At 40.1% G+C, this 22959-nt stretch overlaps 1 protein-coding gene across 1 annotated transcript in view; it reads left to right on the top strand.

The window, feature by feature from the left end:
* Positions 1 to 911: 911 nt before the first annotated feature.
* The window catches only part of LOC308297225 (uncharacterized protein), a gene marked incomplete at its 3' end in the record, with an annotated part of 39482 nt that continues 17434 nt past the window's right edge, over positions 912 to 22959 (top strand). Inside the window, exons 1-6 of the mRNA XM_080740641.1 lie at positions 912 to 1034; positions 4107 to 4168; positions 7850 to 7952; positions 13905 to 13946; positions 14044 to 14085; positions 14320 to 14940. Of these exons, the coding sequence (XP_080596767.1) occupies positions 4109 to 4168; positions 7850 to 7952; positions 13905 to 13946; positions 14044 to 14085; positions 14320 to 14940 (868 nt within the window). The 5' untranslated portion in view covers positions 912 to 1034; positions 4107 to 4108. The remainder of the gene's footprint in view (positions 1035 to 4106; positions 4169 to 7849; positions 7953 to 13904; positions 13947 to 14043; positions 14086 to 14319; positions 14941 to 22959) is intronic.

Below are 22959 nucleotides of genomic sequence, written 5' to 3'. Positions count from 1 at the left end.
TCGTTTTTTTTCCCGCCATTTATGTTGGCGCCTCCCGTCCAGCGCCCAGCCGCCCACTAGAGTCTGAAAATGTCTGAAAACTTCTCTTTTTGAGCGAGTGGCTGCACTGGAAAGCCAACAGAAATTAATTTTACGCCTCTCCTGCTTAGCGGAGAGTGTGGTGTGATAGAGGAGGTCTCCCCGAACACGTGCGTGTGTTCAAAGTGCCGACGCAAAGAACCGTCTACTGTCCAGAGTCCAATTTGTAAAGGCCATGCACTCCAGAGTCCAATTTGTAAAGGCCATGCACTCCAGTGAACAGCATACCCATTTATAATAGTTTTTTTTACACAGAAACATTGATTGATTGATTGATTGATTGAAGACTTTATTAGAAGTTTGCATAGGAAAAGGTACAGTTTCATGACGGTACAATTCACTGGTACAAGGTCTACTAAAAGGAGATCCATGAAAAGACTAAGCTTATTTCCACATGCAGGAAACCATTAAAGTATCTCATATAACATTGAATGACAGACGAATAGAACACAGTACTATGCAGTAGATATGTAAAGAAAATAAAATGAAAACAACAAAAGAAAAAGAAAACAGTAAGTCTAAACAAACAGAAAGTATATAGCCTACAAAGAAGGGGCAGGGGAGGGTAGGGCTGGGCTGGGCTAGGTTTGTTTTTTACAATTATCATTGTGTATGTTCGTTTAAATGCTTCTATATTTTGCATGTGCAAATCATGGGGAAAATAATCGTTTTTCAACATTTTTCAAATGGCTGAGGGGTACTCTTATTCTGAAGAGATATCCTTATATTCGCCAGCTTATATTCGTCGTTTCACATAGACGCGAAAGCGTGTTTCCAACTTTCCAGGAAACACGCATTTCCAGGAAACACGCATTGCGAAAGAGGTCCGTGAAGTGAGGTCCGTGAAATGGGCCGTGAAGAGAGCAGTTGAATGGCGTCTTAAGAATTTACAAATACAGCTATATTGAGTGTAATTGTAATCGGAATCCATTTGTCAGGGACTGCTGCTGTATACGGTGAGTACAAGACAAGAAAGCTGATCAATTAATGAGACGATATAGAATAGTTATAGAAGCCAACGACCTAGTCCTAGCTGGAACAGACAGTAGGATTGTAGAAGTGTAGGATACAGACTAGTGTATACTATTGTATGAAAAAAGTTATTTTCACTACAATTTCATCTGGAATGTATTCCAATGCCATATAGAAATACTATATGGCGAAGGCAGCAGCCGTTCGCAACTGGTAAAAAATTAACCTAGCCCAACCCTAGCCGCAAATTGCAACACTAGATTTTTTTATACTCGGATGAATCTAGGGTTGCAATACCACCCATAGGGATTCAATGCATGAAAACAGTTTTTTGCTAACTGATTGTATTAAACGACTTCAAACTCACCAATATTGTGGCTCTATGGAAAGCTTGGAATTTACTCTTGCTAACTGCAAAGTGTTTGTTTCTGAAAAATCCACCGAAGAATTGTTATGATTTATTTTCTGTTAATAAAATCCGAGCAGCCATGTTTTTTTCCTAAGTCTTGAACTTAGGAAGCGCTCGTCTTTTATAACACCACGTCCCGCTGCCTCCTGCATTAGGCTATGTGACAGAACCAGCTGGTACACAGGACTGCTGAGTGACTTCCCACGAGCGCTTCCAAACTCCAGCACTTAGAAAAAATAATCACCCGAACTGAATTTCTTGACAGAAAATAAAATCATAACAATTCCACGGTGGAATTTTCAGAAACAAACACTTTGCAGTTAGCAAGAGTAAATTCCAAGCTTTCCATAGAGCCACAATATTGGTGAGTTTGAAGTCGTTTAATACAATCAGTTAGCAAAAAACTGTTTTCATGCATTGAATCCCTATGGGTGGTATTGCAACCCTAGATTCATCCGAGTATAAAAAAATCTAGTGTTGCAATTTGCGGCTAGCCCAACCCTACCCTCCCCTGCCCCTTCTTTGTATACTAGTCCGGCTGCCAGCTTAGCATTTATGCTAAGTTGGTATCATAGGTATGATATTTGGTATATAGTTTTTTTTATTGGCCTAAAATGTTGTCTATATCTATATGTTCATGAAACCACCTGCTGACGGCCTGTCAGCATTGAGCAATTTCTTTTATAGGGGGTAAAAGTTTGGGCCCATCACTTACTATACACTATACTATAAAGGAAAAAAATACCCCCCAAAAATCTGCTTTAAGTAGCATGTGAGGGGTCAAACTAGGGGTTTATAATTATTCTGAATCCATTGCAAGCATTGGTTTGGCATGAAAAACATTCCTTGGCCTAAAAACAGACGCACAAAAATATGATTTTGTGATGAGTCATCACTTTTGTCGGGGCTGAGGTGGGGTATGGAATGTGGTATATAGTTTTTTTTTATTGGCCTAAAATATTGTCTACATACAGTCATGAATCCACCTGCTGACCGCCTATCAGCATTGAGCAATTTCTTTTATGGGGGTAAAAGTGTGGGGCCCATTCATTTACTATACACTATACTATAAAAGGAAAGAAATACCCCCAAAAATCTGCTTTAAGTAGCATGTGAGGGCCTGAGGGGTCAAACTAGGGGCTTATAATTATTCTGAATCCATTGCAAGCATTGGTTTGGCATGAAAACATTCCTTGGCCTAAAAACAGACAAACAAAAATATGGTTTAGTGATGAGTCATCACTTTTCACAAATTTCTTGGGGGGCTTTTTAAGCCCAAGGAAGTTTTTTCATGCAAAACAAATGCTTGCAATGGATTCAGAATAATTATAAACCCCTAGTTTGACCCCTCACATGCTACTTAAAGCAGGGGGTATTTTTTTCCTTTATAGTATAGTGTATTAAGTGATGGGCCCAAACTTTTACCCCCTATAAAAGAAATTGCTCAATGCTGACAGGCCGTCAGCAGGTGGTTTCATGAACGTATATATATAGACAACATTTTAGGCCAATAAAAAAAACTATATACCAAATATCATACCTATGATACCAACTTAGCATAAATGCTAAGCTGGCAGCCGGACTATACTGTTTGTTTAGACTTCTGTCTTCTTTTTTGTTTTTCTTTACATATCTACTGCATAGTACCGTGTTCTATTTGTCTGTCATTCAATGTTATATGAGATACTTCAATGGTTTCCAGTGGAAATAAGCTTAGTCTTTTCATGGATCTCCTTTTAGTAGACCTTGTACCAGTGAACTGTACCGTCATGAAACTGTACCTTTTCCTATGCAAACTTCTAATAAAGTCTTCAATCAATCAATCAATCAATCAATCTGACTTATGCTGCATTCACACTGAGAAAAGCCAAGCTAATGGTTTGCTTGGTAATTCAATGTAATCTCAATGGAAACCAGCTTTTAAAATTTCTAAGCTTTGTTTTGAGGATCTCGAGCATTAAAAGCTGGTTTCCATTGAGATTACATTGAATTACCAAGCAAACCATTAGCTTGGCTTTTCTCAGTGTGAATGCAGCATTATAGGGTCACTTTGAGTCCATCTACCCAGGGATTCTATTACTGGGCCTGACCTGAACCCCACAGAGAATCTGTTTGGCCTGACCTGGGTCCCACAGAAAATCTGTTCTTGTATTGTCAAGAGGAAGATGAGAGACTCCAGACTCAACCACACAGATGAGCTTAAGGCCTCTATCAAAGCAAACCTGGGCTTCCATTACACCTCAGTAGTACCACAGGCTGACCACCTTCATGCCACGCCCCATTGATAAAGACTCTGTGTTCAAAAGTATTCCAGACCAAGTACTGAGTGCATAAATTAACATAACCTTTCAGAAGTTTGACATTTCTGTATTATAAATCCTTCTTTTGAGTGCTTGTGTGTAATATTCTAATACATGTTTTTTTTGGTTTTCATGAGCTGTATGCCAATTTTTTTTTTAAAGAAAACAAGGTTTTGAATAATTCACTGCATGTACAATGAATCTAGAATATATGAATTTAAAATATATATATATATATATTATATTACAGACGAAAATGAACTTTTACACAATATTCAAATTTTCTGAGATTGATCTGTGTATTATGATTTGATCCATACAAAATTGATGTTTATTTGTTGTTACAGACATGCCTAAAAGGATGTACGAGTCACAGAGGGATGCTGAGGGTACGAAGGCATCAAACACGGTATGCTATATTAGTCCAGTCATTATATGAAAAAACCTAAAACAAATTGCAATAGTAGCAAACTCAACTGATTCTGTATCCTCATTATGTCCTTAGTGAGGGAAAAAAAGTCCCAAGGAATCCCATCAGGGGAAAGTTTTGAAAACGACCTACCTACCTTCACTTACTATACACTACACTATAAAGGAAAATATGACTCCCAAAAAATCTGCTTTAAGTGGGATGTGAGGGGTCAAACTAGGGGTTTTTAATTATTCTGAATCCATTGCAAGCATTTGTTTTGCATGAAAAACATTCCTTGGGCAAAAAATGGACCCCAAAAGACTGTGAAAATTGATGACTCATCACTAAACCATCGTTTTGAGGGGCCATTTCTTGCCCAAGGAATGTTTTTCGTGCAAAACAAATGCTTGCAATGGATTCAGAATAATTAAAAACCCCTAGTTTGACCCCTCACATCCCACTTAAAGGGGGCGTGACACGGCCAAAATAGATAATTATGGCTATCAAATTAGCCAATTTTTTTAAAGATGTCATGTACCCCCATGTTAAATGACCCAATCACAGTGGTGAAAGTGAGCCGGAACGGCCGGAACCCCCGTTCCGTTAAAACATTCGGGGCCGGAACGCAGTTCCGTTAAGAAGAGGAGAAGCCAGCTGTCAAAATCCCATGTTAAATAGCCAGCCACAAACGCACGTCCAGGAAGAAAACAATAGCCTATACTAAAGTCAGATTAACATACAGTACACAAGTGTTACTAGTTATATTTTCTGATAAAGTGCTTCTAAATTATTCCCGTGGGTTTGTGTAGGTCAGTGTGATCCAGTCTGTTTGCGTTTCAGTGTTTGTTTGACACGGAGCGAGTGGGTGGGACGTTCGCGAACGAATCAAGTCTTTTGAACGGCTCTTTGAAATGAACGATAGGATTCGGTTCACAGTAGGGAGCCGTTCCTTTCTAATGAACAGTGGTGGGAAAATTACTCAATTTCTTTAGAAATATCAATACTGCAATCAAGTAGAAGTTTGGAATGTTAAAGCCATACTGTGTAAGTTGCCCAACTAGTGGTCATTAGCCCTATAGCAAACCGCGGTCGCGTCCGCGTCTTTCGTCCGTTTTTCGTACCTTCAGACCCCCGCGTCTGCCTCCACCTCGCTGAGATCTATCTTTTAAGGGGTCCCTTGTTCCTGTGCGTTCAGTAATTCCAGAGATACGGACTCCTTCACCCTGCCTGGTAGGCGAAATTACCTAGAGAAGGGATGGTACAAACGGGCGACAACAAATATGGCTGCCATAGCGACCCCACTTCAAGATGCGCTGTGATTGGCCGGCAGTTGTATAACCCTCGCTGTGATTGGCCGGTAGTGTGATGACGCAATTTTCGCGCGAGATCCGGTCCACGGCAAGGATCTCAGTTTACATATAGAGAAGGCTTTACAGGCTGAAATTCACGGCGCGGATCTTCTAAAACTTTTGTGATTTAATAGTTAGGAGAATTTTAAGATTTGTTTTATAAAAAAAGTTACATAGTACAACTTTAATGTACTTGAGTAGTAGAAGTATCAAAATGTAGGCCTACGTCTTTTGAACGGCTCTTTGAAAGGAACGGATCCCAGAGATCCGTCTCACTTCAAAGAGCCATAAATCCCATCTCTAGGAGGACTCGTGTCTGTGCGCCTGCATGCGGCAATAAATGCAGAATAGACCAAAATGATTCAATTCTGCATCTGGAAATGGGAGATGTAGTGGAGTAGAATTAAAAGTATTGGAAATACTCCAGTAAAGTAGGCTAGGCTATACTTAAAACCTGTACTTAAATACAGTACTTTAGTAAATGTAGGTCTACTTAGTCTATATTAATAATAATATATATAATAATATAATAAATATAATAATAATATATATATATATATGCTTACTCTTCTGTATGGAACAATGAACAATATGAAGAGGCTTATTATAGAAGGGCAGCAGGTGGGCCTCCCAAAATGCAGTTTTCTATGCATTTCAGGGGTTTTGGGGGATTAGAGCCTCCCAAATTTTTTTCGGCCGCGCGGAATTTATGACAGTTCCGGCAAGAATTTCAAACCACTTTCAACACTGCCCAATCAAATTAATTTATTGTAGTTACTGTACTGAAAGTAGTACTTTCTGTACAGTAACTGAAATAAATTAATTTGATTGGGCTAATATGGGGGGAGGGGCGGAGTCGATTATCCATATCATTATCTTTTGAAACTGCCCCAAAAAAAGCTGTCCAAGGTGTGTTTCCGTCTTTCCGACTTTCTAAACCAACTTTAAAACTATCAGTTCTAGGGGTAAAAATTATATAGCATTCGCTATAGAATCAATGGTTAGACCGATAAAAAAGTACATGTCTTCTTCAAAAAAGGTGTCAAAAAAGGTGTACGAGGGTCAACACGCTTCTCCCCGTCTATCAGACGGTTTTGTCGGCCATACCCTGCTGTCTATTGCCCTAAACCTGACTGGAGCACCCGGGACACCCACCGAGCAAGCTTAGAACGAGCGTCCAGCGATCTCCTCCTCCGACCTCCGCAGAGGAGGTCCGTCACTCCGTGGCTCATACACTCTGTGTGTGTGTAGCCTGTGTGTGTGTGTGTGTGCTTTCGCGCGCGTGTGTGTGTGTGTACACACACAATAGCTCTCGCAAATAGCCGTGCGGTGCAGCGTTAGCCGATTAGCCGGGCTACACGCTAACAACAAGCCATCATGTTGTGCGCGGCACCGGACGACGGACGAAGTATACATTGCGCGGCACCGCACGACGGACGAAGTATACATTCACTACTAACTGACACGGCCCCGCCTCCTTTTCAGACTGTTTGAAGGAACACCACGTGACCTACTGTATCATAATGTTAAATTTCGGCCGGTGTCGCCACTCCTTTAAAGCAGATTTTTTGGGAGTAATTTTTTGTGTAGTGTATAGTAAGTGAAGGTAGGTAGGTCGTTTTCAAAACTTTCCCCCGATGGGATTCCTTGGGACTTTTTTTCTCTCACTAAGGACATATTGAGGATACAAAATCAGTTGAGTTTGCTACTATTGCAATTTGTTTTAGGTTTAGCCTAATTTTGGCCTAAAATTACTGGACTATATTCAAATGGAAGAACTTTCAGTATCGATGCAGTTCTGTTGCATGACTCTTTTCCAAAAAATACTTAGTATTTAGAGCCACAGAAAAATTCAGATGACGCTGACGCGCTCTCTGGAGACCAGGTTAGTTGCGACTGTCATGTCGCAGTTAATATCAAAACCTCCACCGGCTGTCTGTCTGTCAGTCTGTCCGTCACCCTAACCCCTCATTTCTCAGATAGCTAGCACCACCATCAGGGCGATTTTAGCAAAACACATTTTTGAACACTGCTCCTACAGATTTTGGCCTAAAATCACGCAAATGGGTACACAGTATCTCTAAAGTCATGTCATCAACATGGATCTGTACCATTTCCCATATTCCCTCCTGATTGGCTACGACTGCCTTCTAAAGTTTGTGTATGCGACGTGACGGTCGCTTATCTCCCGATTAGGGAGTCTTACTGGTAGTGCATACTGCCCCTAGAGTTGAATCCAGCTTCACCAAGGAATGTGTCGCCTCGATCACGTGACACATGCACCGTATTTACATGTATATGTTTGTATTTTTACCAACATGGACAACAGGACAACGCGGCCGTGGGGTCCGAAACAGACGCGGCGTGGGACGGGCTGTCGGAGAACTACCTCCCGAGCCCATCCGTCGCTCCCAACAAAATAAGACGAAGAGGTAGTTATCAATATTTTTGGTCATCTGTTGAGTGAACATGAAACAGCAGTTTGACGCAAAGGACTGTCCTTCGCTCCCTCAAACTCTATTAATTCCTTCAAGGTTAAAGTAGACACTTTCAGATTCTTTCGCCAGTTACGTCTGAAACATTTCTTTGTAGGTAATGCTTTGTCTAAAAGTAACACTGTATTACGAAACCTGCCTGTTGACGTTCAGAGAAGAAACCCACTTTAAAAAGAAATCTACTTTTCTCCCCTTTTCTAATCTCAGTCCCTCTGTAATTACATAATAGCAAACTGGTTGAACATGATTTGTCTGAGATGTATCAGAAACAAAAATCCAAATGCTATAAAAGCAATTTAACAAAAGATGAATGTTAAGCCTTGACGTCATTACAATCCAATACTGAAATTGTGATCAAGCCTGCTGATAAAGGGGGTTCTATTCTTGTGATGAGCTCTGAATATATGACCGTGGTCTGTAACAATACATTTTACTCACCCCTAAGCTCTGATCCCACTGTGAAATTAAAATCTGAAATTGATACATTTATCGACTCCTCCTTACAGAAAGTTTGGGTAACTGAACAAGAAAAAGATTTTCTAACTACTAAACATCCTATTTGCCGGCTTTTTATGGGTTGCTAAAAATCCATAAAACTATTGTAGACCCACCACTCCGAAAATACTACAGGAGACTCTTTCTAACTGTTCACAGACTGCAAAGAACGAAGCAAATTTTTTTCCAGCCGACTACACGCTGACTGTAGTTACTGTACGCAGTTGTGCGCATGCGTACTGTGTTGCCAGGTCTGCTCGTTATAAGCGACTTTGATCCTGTTTTCTTATAATGTTGCTAGTTGTGGGTTACTTTTGTTTGGGCTTGTTTCTGAAGTGTAGTTGCTTATTTGTTCTTGCTTTCAACATTATTTTAGAGAATAGCTAATGTAATAGAGCTCAATAGGTGAAACTGGTCATTTTCTTTTGGGCTTGTTTTCATAGACCTGGTCGCTTGTTTCACTCACAGAATCTGGCAACCGGACAGGGGAAGCGGAGATTTTTTCCCCCTGCGGTGTTTTTTCCTGCTCTGACCAAAACAACACTCAGCACTATTTCTAGCGTTGCTTTGGAGTTGATCAGTATAGGAAATTGAGAGTTGAGATTGTGAATCTGCTATTTAGTAAAAATGTGCGACGGGAAAATGTCTCTGGCTTATTTTGGCTTGGTTTTGCAGCAGTAGCAAACTAATGGTCCATTCTACAACTCCCTCAATCCTACCGACGGCCAGGGGCGACTCTACAAAACTGAGCAAGTCCAGTCTTCCAGTTTTCCGTCGACAATGGTCGATAGCGTTCCCGACCCACTGCCGAAAACCTGCCGATGAGCTCCCTGTCGGCAACCGACGCTTTCCGGCGCAATTCCTCAGGTTACGACGTAACTGCAGCAATACGGATGATTTCCTGACTAAATCCAAAGAAATGAAAAAAACGCTTTTTGGATAGAGGTTACAGTAAAGTTGATATCAACTGGGCATTTGATCGGGCTAGGTGTGCGGAACGGACCGTGCAAAAAAAGCAGGCGTGAAGGCCCCTCCGCAACTGTTTCTCGACCGATTTTAACCCTTTTGCTGGACAGGTAAAGAATATAATCCTAAAACACCGACATGTCCTCAAAATGAGCCAACACTGAAGGACGTACGTATCTTCCCACTGGTATCACTTAGGAGATCACGTAACATTAGAGACCAGGTCGTACATAGTTTTATGCCCCCAACAGCCACTAACACCTGGCTACCATGCCCACCCGCTGGTTTTTATTGCTGTGGTCACTGTTCACACTGTTCGAGCTCCAGCAAAACTAAATTATTTTATCACCCTCTTAAGGGGACCAAATATGAAATAAAAGATTTCATTAAGCCCCCCCAGAAACCCCTGAACAGAGGTTCTGCCGTGGAATCTGCTATTTATTTATAAACATAATTTAAAAAAGCAAAGCACGAAATCATAACAACACGCTCAGATCACTCCGCGCAAGCCAGCAAACCATGCATGAAAGAGTTTTTTTGGTTGGCCAACCTTTTTTCATGGTGCTGTAGGCAGTTCTTCTCCGGTCATTAACTCATCTGGTGCCGATCCCGAACTAGTTCGGCTTTATTTCAATCCAATACAATCTTTTTTTTATTAATTCACTTACCCCGAGCTGCTTGTAGAGTCGTGGGTGGTCCTGGCTCGCTAGCCGCTAGCCAGCTAGCCGTTCTACTCTGTCCGACGATATATTCCATTAAAAATGGTTTAAAATACATTTTTGAGCTCCCCAATGTTCACCCGATGTTCGGCGCCGCTTCCGATGAGTACACGAGTGTGCCGATCCCGAAGTAGTTCGGCTTTATTTAATTAAATGAATAAAATGATAAGAGGCCTTCTGAAGCCTGGCCTGATTTTTCTAGCTACTAGCCGAAAGCTAGCAACCTCCCGGCCGGCCGTAATTTGCGAACGCAATCGCCAATCTCCGCCTAATCCAATGAAAGACCGCATCTTTAAAGGCTTATATCTCTTTTTTGTGTTTTAGGGAAGCGGCGCGAGGTTTATTTATGGCGAAATCGCCCAAAAATGATCTTTTAGATGACAAAATGGGAATAGCCATTCTGTTAGCATCTTCATCTGGGACATTTCCATGCCGTGCATGAACGTGAGCACGTGAGGTCCTGGAAGCTGAAGTCCTGGAAGCTAAAGCGCTCGCCTATGAGAGATGCGCTGGCATTCTTTGGCCCCTAGAGGGCGCTGGCACTCAAAGAGTTAACATGGAGCGATACGGGGAAAACGGCGATAATAAACAGCACCCGAAAATACAATCCGTCTTCTGTGCACGCACATCGATCTAATCCAATGCAATCCACTCATTCCGAAGCCTTGATTTCGTCTGTCGTCTGATCGAAAATGATGAGGAGACGCGCTGGCCAAGTGGCTGCATACACAATGCAAGGGCACGTAATGGCCGCCTGTGGACACCAGTTGCTCCCTAGCAGATGACGTCATCACTCTCCGACGCGATCACGTCTCAGGAGCTCTCTTAAAGAGACAGAGCACGACCGGCGACTGTATTTAAAAAAAATATATAATTAATTTCATAAATTACGGGAAAGTACGGGAAAGTTCGAGCGGCGCACTGGGTGGTCCGGACAAGTACGGGCAAGTACGGCCCGGCTTAGAAAGTGTTTTAGCTGTCAGTTCACCCATGTTGTCTACATGCTTAAGTGCCCCTGTGGCCAAGTTTATGTGGGACAGACTAAGAGACCTCTAAAAGTCTGAATAGGTGAGCACAAGACCACAATATGTCAAATGTATTGGAATAGAAAAAGTCACTCTACCCCCTAGGGGGGGCTATATTATTAAAAACATTTTTACAAAGGGAAGCTTTTGGATCTACACTCTCAATGCAGCATCTGCTGAGGGTGTAAATGACCAACCAAGCCTATGTTTTTTGTGACCTCTAGTTTTGATATCATTTCATTTTCTGTATTTTTTATGAAAAAATGGCTGCCACTGACATCACTAAGGGGAGGGTCTATAAATATACCCTCCCTTTTCATTGTTCTGGTTGACTCTGAGGAAGCTGTATTAAACATCGAAACATCAGTCACCCCCGCCTTGCAATAAATGAACGTGCAGGCCAGTCGAGTGCTCCATTATTTTATTTGGGTAGTCATTTATGAAGTATATGCTTTTTGATAAAGTTTGTCCTTGTTGAGCACCGACGAGTCCTTCTACCGACTGTTAGCTGAAGCACGCAGACATCTCCCCATTTCTGATGAGGACTACAGTGACAGATATGCAGCAGGAATGTTTAGTGATATGCAATTGGCATTTGTTGAACAAAAATATTTCAGAGGTGTAAAAGGCCCATCTCCCTTGATTAACATGCCATTCTTTGACATAGTTTGGGGATTTGTGCCAGATTATATGCTCGCAATTTCTTTGGGGCGTTATCAGACAACTGACAGAACTAATGCTAAACGGTACCAATCAGCCATTGATACATTGGCAGTCCTGCCAAACTCAGGGTTATTGAAAGCCGAATCCAAAGCATTCAGCCACCTCACTTAATAACTTGTTTGCCCAGATCAATAAGTGAGTCAAAATTTTGGAAAGCTTCTGAATGGCACGCATGGCTTTTATTCTATATGCCATGCCTTGAAGGTGTAGATGACCGATACATCAAGCACCTCGGCCTTCTCGTTTCAGCCGTTTTTATTCTTTTGAAAGAGAACATTACATTTGAAGAGAAACAAAGCAGACGTTATGCTCCTTGAATTTGTTTTGAGATTTCAGTCTTACTTCAAGGAAAGTGCAATGACTTTCAACGTGCATCTCCTTACTCATATGGCCAAGTCAGTTAAACTGTTGGGGCCATTGTGAGCACACTCTGCCTTTGTTTTTGAAACAGGAAATGGGAATCTCCTAAAAATGGTACATGGAACCAAAGGTGTTGCTGTTCAAATAGTTAACAAGTTCTTGCTGTTCATTATGCAGTCAGTGTCCATGTCCTTACATTCTGTAGGGAGATGAATGAGTACACAAAGGTCCAAAAATGTGTACGATATCTTTATCTCACTACCTAATCAGAATGCGTACCACAAAAATGTGTGTATGTATATCCGTATGTATGTACATCTGTAACTCCACGTTCAGCAGTTGTTCAATTGCCTAAAAAACATAATACAAAAATCAATAACGCATATGCCTTGCTGACCATCTACTTTTCTACCTTCAGATGTGTCTCTACTTCTCAGAATCCCAAAATGTTATTGTAACTTCAAACTCTATTTTAACCATAATAGATTCATCAAAAACACCCATCCTTTGTTCTGGTGACTCTTATACGTGAGCTGGTCGTGTTTTTTAGATTTATTTTTTCATTTATTTTTAATAATTCTTTTCTTGTATTTATCTTTTTTTAATTTTCCCAAAAAATCTTTTTTTTTTTAATATCCCTTTAATATTCATGGCAGTAGACAAATAAAAGTTTGCTTTATGTAAATGCAGCATGTTTATTATTATTGAAACAATGATTAATACTGTCCAGTATCTTCAAGTAGGCCTAACAAATAAGAATAGGCTTAACAACTTGAGAAAATGTAATTTAACAGATTTAAATAAACTATTATACTTATCACTTAAATCCTGCAGCATCCCTATTCTGGGGGAACATTCACCCAAAAATAACCGCTCTACAAGCTCACCACAAGATGCGTTGTGAGCTTGTAGATTGGCTATTTTTGGTGAAGAGAGTTGGTATATGGAAAAATAACTCAAGTACAGTGCAACTGAGTTTTACAAAGCAGAGGCATTAGAGGGTCTAAGTGGTTTAACTGAAGTAATATTGATTAATTGAAGATATTATCAAAGTATTCTGAGGCACCCTGGACTCGCGTTACGGTGCCCAATTCACTATGAGAAACCCAGCTGTTATGATATGATGTACTAGAGACACTGTGATGGCTCGTTGGAGGGGATGTGTGGCTCAAGCATAGGGCTCAAGGCATATGCCAAGTTCCCCAGAAGGAACGAGTGCATTCTCCTGCACCGGCATCGCCGGTGACTGCTGAAAACAGCCACGGAAGGCTACGCCACACAGACCGGCAGTAGGTCCGGCAGTGTATCGGCACCCACGCTGCGTCGCCGGCAGTAAAACCTGCCGGAGAATGCACTCGCTCTCCCTCCTCCAGTGAGTGCACCTGTGGTTGACTGCAGCAAAATCTCCGCTGCTTTGTCTGTGCTGTACTAGCCCTATTAGCTGCAGCACTGGTGTCAGTGCATTAATTTCCTGACTACCTAAACTACGGAGTGCACCGAGGCTCACTTTCACAGCGTTAATAACGCGTTAACTTCGACAGCCCGTTGCCACACATACTGTACGCTCGAGTCAACAGATTAACAACTGTCATGTGTTTCAGAGGGGGCTCCATTGGTGAATCCATCCGACCAGCCTATGACAGGTACGTCTTCTGTTTTATATTTCTATAATATAAAGTAATAATATTTTTTCTATAATATAATAATTCTAGTGAGATTAACAGCTCTTATGTGTTTCAGAGGGGGCTCCATTGGAGAATCCATCCGACCAGCCTATGACAGGTACTTCTTCTGTTTTCTTCTGTACGTCTTTCTATAAAATAAAGTAATAATATTTTTCTTTAATATAATAATTTTAGTGAGAGTAACCTTCTATAACTTAGCAAGCCTAAACTTTTAATTATGCACCAATTAAACATAATAACATAACATACGTATCAGCACGCTTCAAACGATTAATTAATTCATATATACATGCTTTATCTTTCTTTCTTTCTTTCTTTCTACATTCATCAGATCTCATAACAAATGATGAAGAAATTCGAATTGTGATGGTGGGGAAGACTGGAGCTGGAAAAAGTGCCAGTGGAAACACGATCCTGGCTTCTGAAGCATTTAAAGCCAAGTGTTCACCCAAATCTGTGACATTGAGCTGTACTAAGGAAAGTGGTCTAGTGGCTGGTAGAAAGGTTTCTGTTATTGACACTCCAGGCCTTTTTGACACTGGGTTCAGCAAAGTTGATACCATTAAAGAGGTCAGCAAGTGTATTAGTTGTGCTGCTCCTGGTCCCCAAGTGTTCCTGGCTGTGATACAAATAGGGAGATACACAGAAGAGGAGAGGGAAGTTGTGGCAAAGATCCAGAAAGAATTTGGAAAAAGTTCAGATAAATACACCATGATTCTCTTCACTCATGGTGACCAGCTTAAAGGTCAAACAATTGAAGAATTTCTGAATGATTCTACAGAACTACAAGAATTAATTGGCAAATACAGTGGTTTTTATCATGTCTTTAACAATGAAAGCAAGGATCCCTCTCAGGTCACTGAGCTGTTGGAGAAAATCAACCAGATGGTGGGGAAGAACGGTGGAAGCCACTACACCAACAAGATGTTCCAAGAAGAAGCAAGGAAACAAGGTGAGAGAAAATAGCCAACCACACTAAATCGGGGGCAATCTGGGGCACATCTTTGGAATAAATGTCATCTAGTGTGAGGGTTCAAAGATCCAATCTTAACCCTGACGAGTTGCTTACAGGATGGTCGGGGCCACCCAACTATTTTCAAACATGTTTGATATTTATATGGATCACTACAGTGTGGAATAGTGTGTCATTTCTCTTGCTATACTAGCAACAGATTAAATGTTTTCTCAAGCAGGCTGTGTCTCTGCACGTAGCAGCTGCAATCAATCTAACGACCAATTTATGCTCCGACGTACAACAGTGTAGCGCCCCAAATATATCTACTCTATATAGAGGAGGAAAAAACCCTAAAAAAGAGCCTTAGTTTTTGAGATACCCCTACCCGGGGTAGAACAAAACGTGACATAGTTTTTTCAAATCTTTAGGATGTCACAATGGATTGTCACAAGTTTTACTTTTACTGCAAAAGTCATGAAATTGATCCATGAAGGGACTCACCACATAGGCAAAAAAACGCCTATCCTGAAAGATGGAGTTCCAAGTCAATCCTTTGTCATTTTCTACCTGCTGGTTGTTTTTACCTCATACTTGCACAGATGGTCTACAGGTAGTGTCCTTACATCCCAGAACAATCAGAATGCAAAAATGTGGTTCTGTTTTGAATCTGTAGCCTTTTATATAAGGATTTTCTATAGGCGGAAATTACATTTCTAATGAATGTTCCCATGTAATCCTGGTGATAATCTTATATAAGTGGTAGAACAAAACCTGACAGTGTTTTTTCACAACTTTGACTTGTCCTCTTCATGAAATGGATGGTCAGTAGTTTTACTTTTACTGCAAAAGTCATGAAATTGATCCATGAAGGGACTCATCACATACTGTAGGCAAAAGAAAAAAACGCCGACCCTGAAAGATGGAGTTCCTAGTCAATCCTTTGTCATTTTCTACCTGCTGGTTGTTTTACCTCATACATGCACAACAGGTAGTGTCCCTACATCATTCCCAAGGCCTAATTCTCTTCACTTCAAAAGCAGCAAAAATATTGTTCTATAAGCAATCTATGGTAGTCAGACTTAAATGCAGTATGTATGTAGGGCAGGCCTACATGCAGTAGAATACACTATTTTGTGTGCACCATTCTTAATGCCAAATAATCAGCAGCTTTTTCTCATTTTCATTTATTTTGTTTATTTCTTTTTCAATCAACAACTATTTTGAGCAGTCTGAAGGAGACTGACCAATGTTTTTATTTCTTTGAATTAGTCACAAGCAGGACAGTCCATATAAAAACAGGAGCAATATTCCAACCCTTCCCAACTGGATTCCACAGAAGGGGTTTGGGGACACGATTGTGGTATATATATATATATATATATATATATATATATATATATATATATATATATATATAAGATATAACACTTTGCTACATAGCCTGTTGAACATGCTGTTCAAAAGCATCCTCAGTGGGAGGCAGATGTGAGACTGACATTTCTGTTGTTGATGGAAGAATACAACAGAGCTCATCAAGACTGGAACACGGCTGGCCCTTTCCCTTCTTTTTTAGGCCATAGAGCAGGGCTACTCAACTTGAGATGGCTCAGGGGCCACTCAGCAAAATACCAAAAGTCCAAAGGGCCGCAAGCTAAAAATTACGGTCCTATTTTGGACGTTTACATTGATTTTGTAACACACTTCATGACAAGTCTAATAATTAAGGAAACGCACAGAAAACAGACACATTTCCATTTATATAAGCCAGGCCAAACCTCATTGAACCAAAAGATTGTCATGGATGGAATGATGAAATTGATGACTTTTGAAATTTTTATCAAATTAGGCTTTATTCACAAAATGTTAAGTGAAAATGAACAGATCTGGTTCAATCTTTTTGTAACCGCCCCTGTGTCTGGGTATGCCAGGCTAGTGAACTTTGGCAATGTAAAGGTATGTTTTCTCATGAGTCATGCCACTAACACTCCTTTTCATTAATAGGAAAATTTAAAATAAATAAACGTTTATACTTATTATTCAATCACTCAAACCCCAGCATCCCTATTCTTGGGGGACATTTACCAAAAAAAGCTCACCACAAGATGCATTGTGAGCTTGTAGATCGGCTATTTTTGGTGAAGAGAGTTATTGTATGGAAAAATAACTCAAGTACAGTTCAACTCAGCCTCAGATGCACTGTACTTGTAAAACAGTTTGATGCTTTGTTTGAGCTTTGTAAAACACAGCAGCTCGTTGGAGGAGATTTGTGGTAATAAGCATAGTTCCTTGGCTGCTGCGCGATCTGTTCATGCTTGCACTGTCTGTCGGTGCTGACTGGCGGAGTCGCGGAGGCAGAGACAAGCAGCGGAGGCAGAGACAAGCACAGACAAGGGCTAACAAAAACTAGGCTCTACTCAATTTTATTGGTGAAACATTTTTACACTCAAAAATATTGAGTAAATATTACTGTTATGAAATCAGGTAGATGATACTCAATTAATTTGAGTAAAAGTAACCAAAACTTTTACATACTTATTAACAACTAAAATTGAGTACAATGACCTAAAGAAATTGAGTAGATATAATTAAATTATTCAGTCAATGCCATAAAAGACTACAAGTAAATACATTGAAATATTAAGTAGATCTAATTGAATATTAGAGTATGATTTAACAAAACAAATATGTCACATTTACTTTATTCATTTACTTTTATTGATTTAATTCATATAGTACCATTTACCCCTTTCATTTACTTTACCTTTTACTCCAGGAGTACATGATGTCAAATGAATACACATGAAATAATTATGCAGATAATTATGTTTTTAATCAACTAATTTTGACCAGTGTAACACCACATCAAGTATGAACATTCAACATACTTTAGTATGTAAATGACATGCAACAATGCCTGCAAAAACAATATGTTTAAAGATAATGATCAGGAAAGGGGTATTCTGTTTACTAAAGAGCAGTGTGTGTTCACAATACTGTATATAAGTACCTCTAATTGAACTGTGCATACTGTAAGTAAGCAGTCTGTCAAACATTATGCACCATAAGAACAATGAGCCCCTCAAATGAACAGTAAGTCATAACCACAAAATACATTAAAGACAGTCAGAGGAAAGAAAATCACAACTTGGAATATGAAATAATAAATAAGCATTTACAGTAGCTCAACATTTAAACATATTGACTATGCACACGTGTAATGTCTATATGCTAAACTGACCTGTTTGCATTATGACTCGACTGCACCAGAAACAAACACTTTACATTAACTAATTACTATCAGCAACAAATACCATTGCAAAAATGCTGTTTTGACAATAAATCCACTTTCAGTAGGTTATACCCACTTTCTGAGAGCATCTTGCTGAACAGTAGTCGGCAAGCAGACATTTTTTCAGTCTCTGAACTTTGGCTGAAAGGTGTCCAGGATCCAACTCAACTAGTACTTTTTGGAACATCTCAAGACCATATCTGAGGTTCTTGGGGTATCTCAGATTAAAGGCATAGAACAGTCCCAACAGATAGCAGCAGACCCCCAAGATTGTTGAGGGCAGTGATGCCCTTAATCACAATACCTACATCAGTAGGTTCATTCATTGAGTCCTCTTGGTTCTGCAGCAGGTAGATCTTCATCTTCATCATCACCTCCTCTGTCAACTTCTCTTCTACTCTGACAGGTGCACCAGCAGCTTCCTTCCTGCACACATTGTGAAGATAATTGTTTAGAGCTCACTTTCAGGCTAAATGTTACACACAGACACACATTGAGCAATCCTAGCTGTCTCCACACATGCAGCCCTGGGCATAATCTTGAATCAGTTGGACCAGACATGCAACGGATGCAACAGCCATTCAGCCAATGTCACAACCTCATTCTCTGGACATCACTATGCTGTTCCTTTGCATGTGATGGTCTCATCCACGATGACATTAAAACGTCAAAACATTTATTTTACTAACTTGAAAGTCCTTGATCTTGACACTATCTTCTTCCAGATGGTCGATGAGACATCGGATGATGACCTCTCGTGTTCGTTGATTGGGGATTCCTCTCTGCAGAATAGAAAAATAATTATTTGAACAATAAAGAAAAAGTATGACTGCACCTTCATAACTAACATAAACTTTGGCAATACAATTGTTTCCACAACCCAGTTTTAGCAACGGAAGCTGGGAGACTGTCCTTAGTAGCTATTAAGACATACATTTAGAAATGAATAATCAGGAGAGAGAGAGTTGCAGGGGATAAAGATGAGTTTAGCATAAATTAATATAGTAATTATTGTCATTAGCCAGGTGAAATATAATTAAAGCAGTTAGAGTAAATGAAAGTTTCATACCTGAAGTACAATACTCATTTGTGCCCAAACTGCCCTTCTTGGACTGGAACATGGACAGTAGTTTGGGGGTATAGAAGTCCAACATTGCCATACATTTTGGCTCAAGATTCAGTGTGGTGATCATCCTGAACGTTGCACTAACCTAGAAGACAGAGATGAGGGGAAGAGAGTAAAAAAGAAGACATGTAGATAATAATGTAGGCCTATACCTGTGCATTTTATCTTCATTGTACACACCATTGTATGCAGCTGTGCATAGCTTGTAATAAATGCAAAAAGTCACAATGACTAGAGGGCTTGCACATTCCTCTCACTGTAACCTTAACTAGCTGCAAACCTTTGTAAAGAACATAAGTTATACCCAATACATTTGTGTAGCGTAGCCTATATGCACAAAGATACAGTAAATCTACTTACCAATATTTGCAAACACTCTCCAGGTTTTTTGTTGAAGAAGATGTGTGCTGCTGCTGTTTGTTGACAGAATGTTCCAGTAGAACTTTCCCATGAACCCTTGTGTACAATTTTGAATCTTAGTCATATCTACTCAATTGTTTAAGTTGTTGTGAGAGATGAAAGATTGGAATGAATAATAATTAAGGGTCTTTTTAAATTGATCCATATAAGTACTCCATACTCAAATATTATGAAGGAAAATTACCAAAACAAATTGAGTATAATTCATGAATAAAATCAGTTGGTCAAATACTAATTTATTCTCATGAAATTAACTCAAATAATATATGTACATCTAACTCAAAAAGAACAGTTGGATTTTTACTCATTTTGTTTGGTGTGACCTACTCAAACAATCACATACATGATATTCAGTGATTTTATTGAGTAAATATAACTTTTTCTAATAGTGCTATTTACTCGGTCACAGAATTCTTTCTTAGAGTGTACGTCTTCATTAGCCTGAAACATGACGATCGCGACCGTTCATATATCGCACAACCGTCATGCGTCTCCACTCCAGTGAGCCCGACTGTGGTTGTCTGCTGCAAAATCTCTGCAGATTTGTCTGTCTCGTTGTACTATAGCTCTAGTGTAGCCGCCTGCATCTCCGCACTGCTGTGCTCTATGCATTGACTACATTCGCTTCCTGACTCTTATCCCTACCTACGGAGTGCACGGAGGCTCAAACATCACAGCGTTTTGCGTTACGCGCTAACTTTGACAGGCTTAGAAAAATCATATTTGTATTGGCATGATCATGACGGGCCGCACAGACATGTGGAAAGGGCCGCATGCGGCCCGCGGGCCGCGGGTTGAGTAGCGCTGCCATAGAGAATGAGGGCATATTGTCTTGCACATGCTAAAGTCTCTGGTGGACTATCTGTCAAGCCAAAGATTCTCATACCCTGAAACTCATTTATGTGCTTCTCCAGCTTGTTGAAAGCTGTTGTTTTGCTTATTGCATCCAGTCAGTGCGTGCCATGCTGGAAGACTCTCACACAAAGCCACTCCCAATGTATTTGTAATATCAGACACAGGGATGTATCGTTGTCTATCCCATGCATGCATGACAATCGAAGCTGTTCCAAGGAGTTGTCGACTAACATAGTAGATGAGCAACACAAGTACATCCATAGTACATATAAATTGACAGATAGTCTACCAGAGGCTTCAGCATGTGCAAGACAATATGCCCTCACTCTCTCTCTATGGCCTAAAAAAGAAGGCAAAGGGCCAGCCGTGTTCCCGTCTTGCTGAGCTCCTTTGTATTCAGGGCCGTAGCGCGCCTAATCGGCGCTCTAGGCGAGCTCTCTCGAATGCGCCCCCCCACTCAAAGCGCGCGCGCGATTTTTGCGGGTTTTGCCGTGAATTTAGTCGGTTTTGGGTCGGTTTTGGGCTGGTTTGGGTCCACTCCCTCCATTTCGGCGCCCCCTCGGCGCCCCCTCTAGGCTGGCGCTCTAGGCGACCACCTAGTCCGCCTATAGCTAAAAACGGCCCTGTTTGTATTCTTGCATCAACGACAGACATGCCAGTCTCACATCACTGAGGATACTTTTGAATGTTCAACAGGCTATGTACCAAACTGGTACAGTAAATGGTGCCACAATCATGTCCCCAAACCCCTTGTGTGGAATCTAGTTGGAAAGGGTTGAATGCTAAAGGATGATACATAACTATAGCCTGTCCTGTTCAAAAAATAGCCTGCAACAAGCAGTAAGAGACCTCACCCAACTCTCCTGCTATGATAAGGATTGTTGCATTCAAAGTAGTATGTGCCTCAATGTCTCTCTGTGGGATTGTGTTGCACATAATGTTACTCCTGTATTTACAGTACATTGACTGTAAACTAAAATAAACAAGAAATTACACAATCCTTTTATACCAGCTTGTGCCTTGTGGACCAGCCTTGTGGAGCATTGTAGTGGCCCTTGGTTGTAATCCACTGGGAACTGAATTCCTTCTTACCTTTTATATTTTAATAATACATACCATCATACCATATTTATTACTATAACATAGACAGACAGAATTCAATAAATCCATTGACCAGCCATTGGCCAAGCGCCAATACACAGCGGATTATGTCACAAAATCTCCTGCCAAAATTACGTCAGAATTTGGAAGATCATGGCTTTGTATCCATTGACCAGCTTTGCAAGCAAGTTGGTAAAAATTGGTCAGTCTCCATCACACTGCTCAAAATAGTTGTTGATATGAAAATATTGAAAAAGAAATAAACAAAATAAATGAAAATGAGAAAAAGCAGCTGATAGATTATTTGGCATTACGAATGTCACACATATATACCTATACCTGATAACCATCCATAGATTCTATATGAATATGAAGTGTGTAGAGACATGGTATCAAATTGTAATCCCAGTTATTAAACAGTCATTGTGTTGTATTTGAGGCATTATTACAGTATTAATAGATAGAGGAACTCTGGAAAATAAAATAAAAACCCTGCTGCATAGCATAAAAAACCTGCAGCATATTATGACATATTCTTCTGGTTTCTGTTGGGTGTTGGTGTATTCCCTATAGACAATCTGTGAAAATATTGTGTAAATTCAACTAAGTAGTAAGTAGGGATGGAGCTTGTCCATTTGAATTGATAATGAGCACATTATCGATCCTGCTTGTTGACCCCGGTTTTTATCAAGCTGACTATTGAGTGTTTTCTAATATTTTGTGGGAAGATGTGAGATGACAAATTCTGAACAGAACTGGAATCTTTTTTTTATTGGCCAGTTGTTGTGACTGTGAGTTTGTCTATGAAGATGAGAACTGACAAAAGTAAAACATATTATCATTTAATATAATTAAAACAATCATTCGTTAATGTGCAATAAGTGTTAAATGGTTATATATTATGAATAGTACTGTAACAATTTCATGATCTCCTCTTGTCTTGATTATTTAAACTTGACGTCAAGAGCTACTGACCATCGATTTCATGAAGAGGACAAGTAAAAGTTATGAAAAAACATTGTCAGATGTTATAACCCTTATAGAAGATTTTACAGGATTACAGGGGAACATTTCCTTAAAAAAATGTAATTTCCGCCTATAGAAGGTCCTTATATAAAAGCCTGCAGATTCAAAACAGAACCACATTTTTGCATTCTGATTGTTCTGGGATGTAAGGACACTACCTGTAGACCATCTGTGCAAGTATGAGGTAAAAACAACCAGC

The sequence above is a fragment of the Nannobrachium achirus genome (genome assembly GCF_963921795.1).
Source record: "Nannobrachium achirus genome assembly, chromosome: 13".
Classification (NCBI taxonomy): Eukaryota; Metazoa; Chordata; class Actinopteri; order Myctophiformes; family Myctophidae; genus Nannobrachium; species Nannobrachium achirus.
This window is presented reverse-complemented; position numbering and strand designations above follow the sequence as displayed.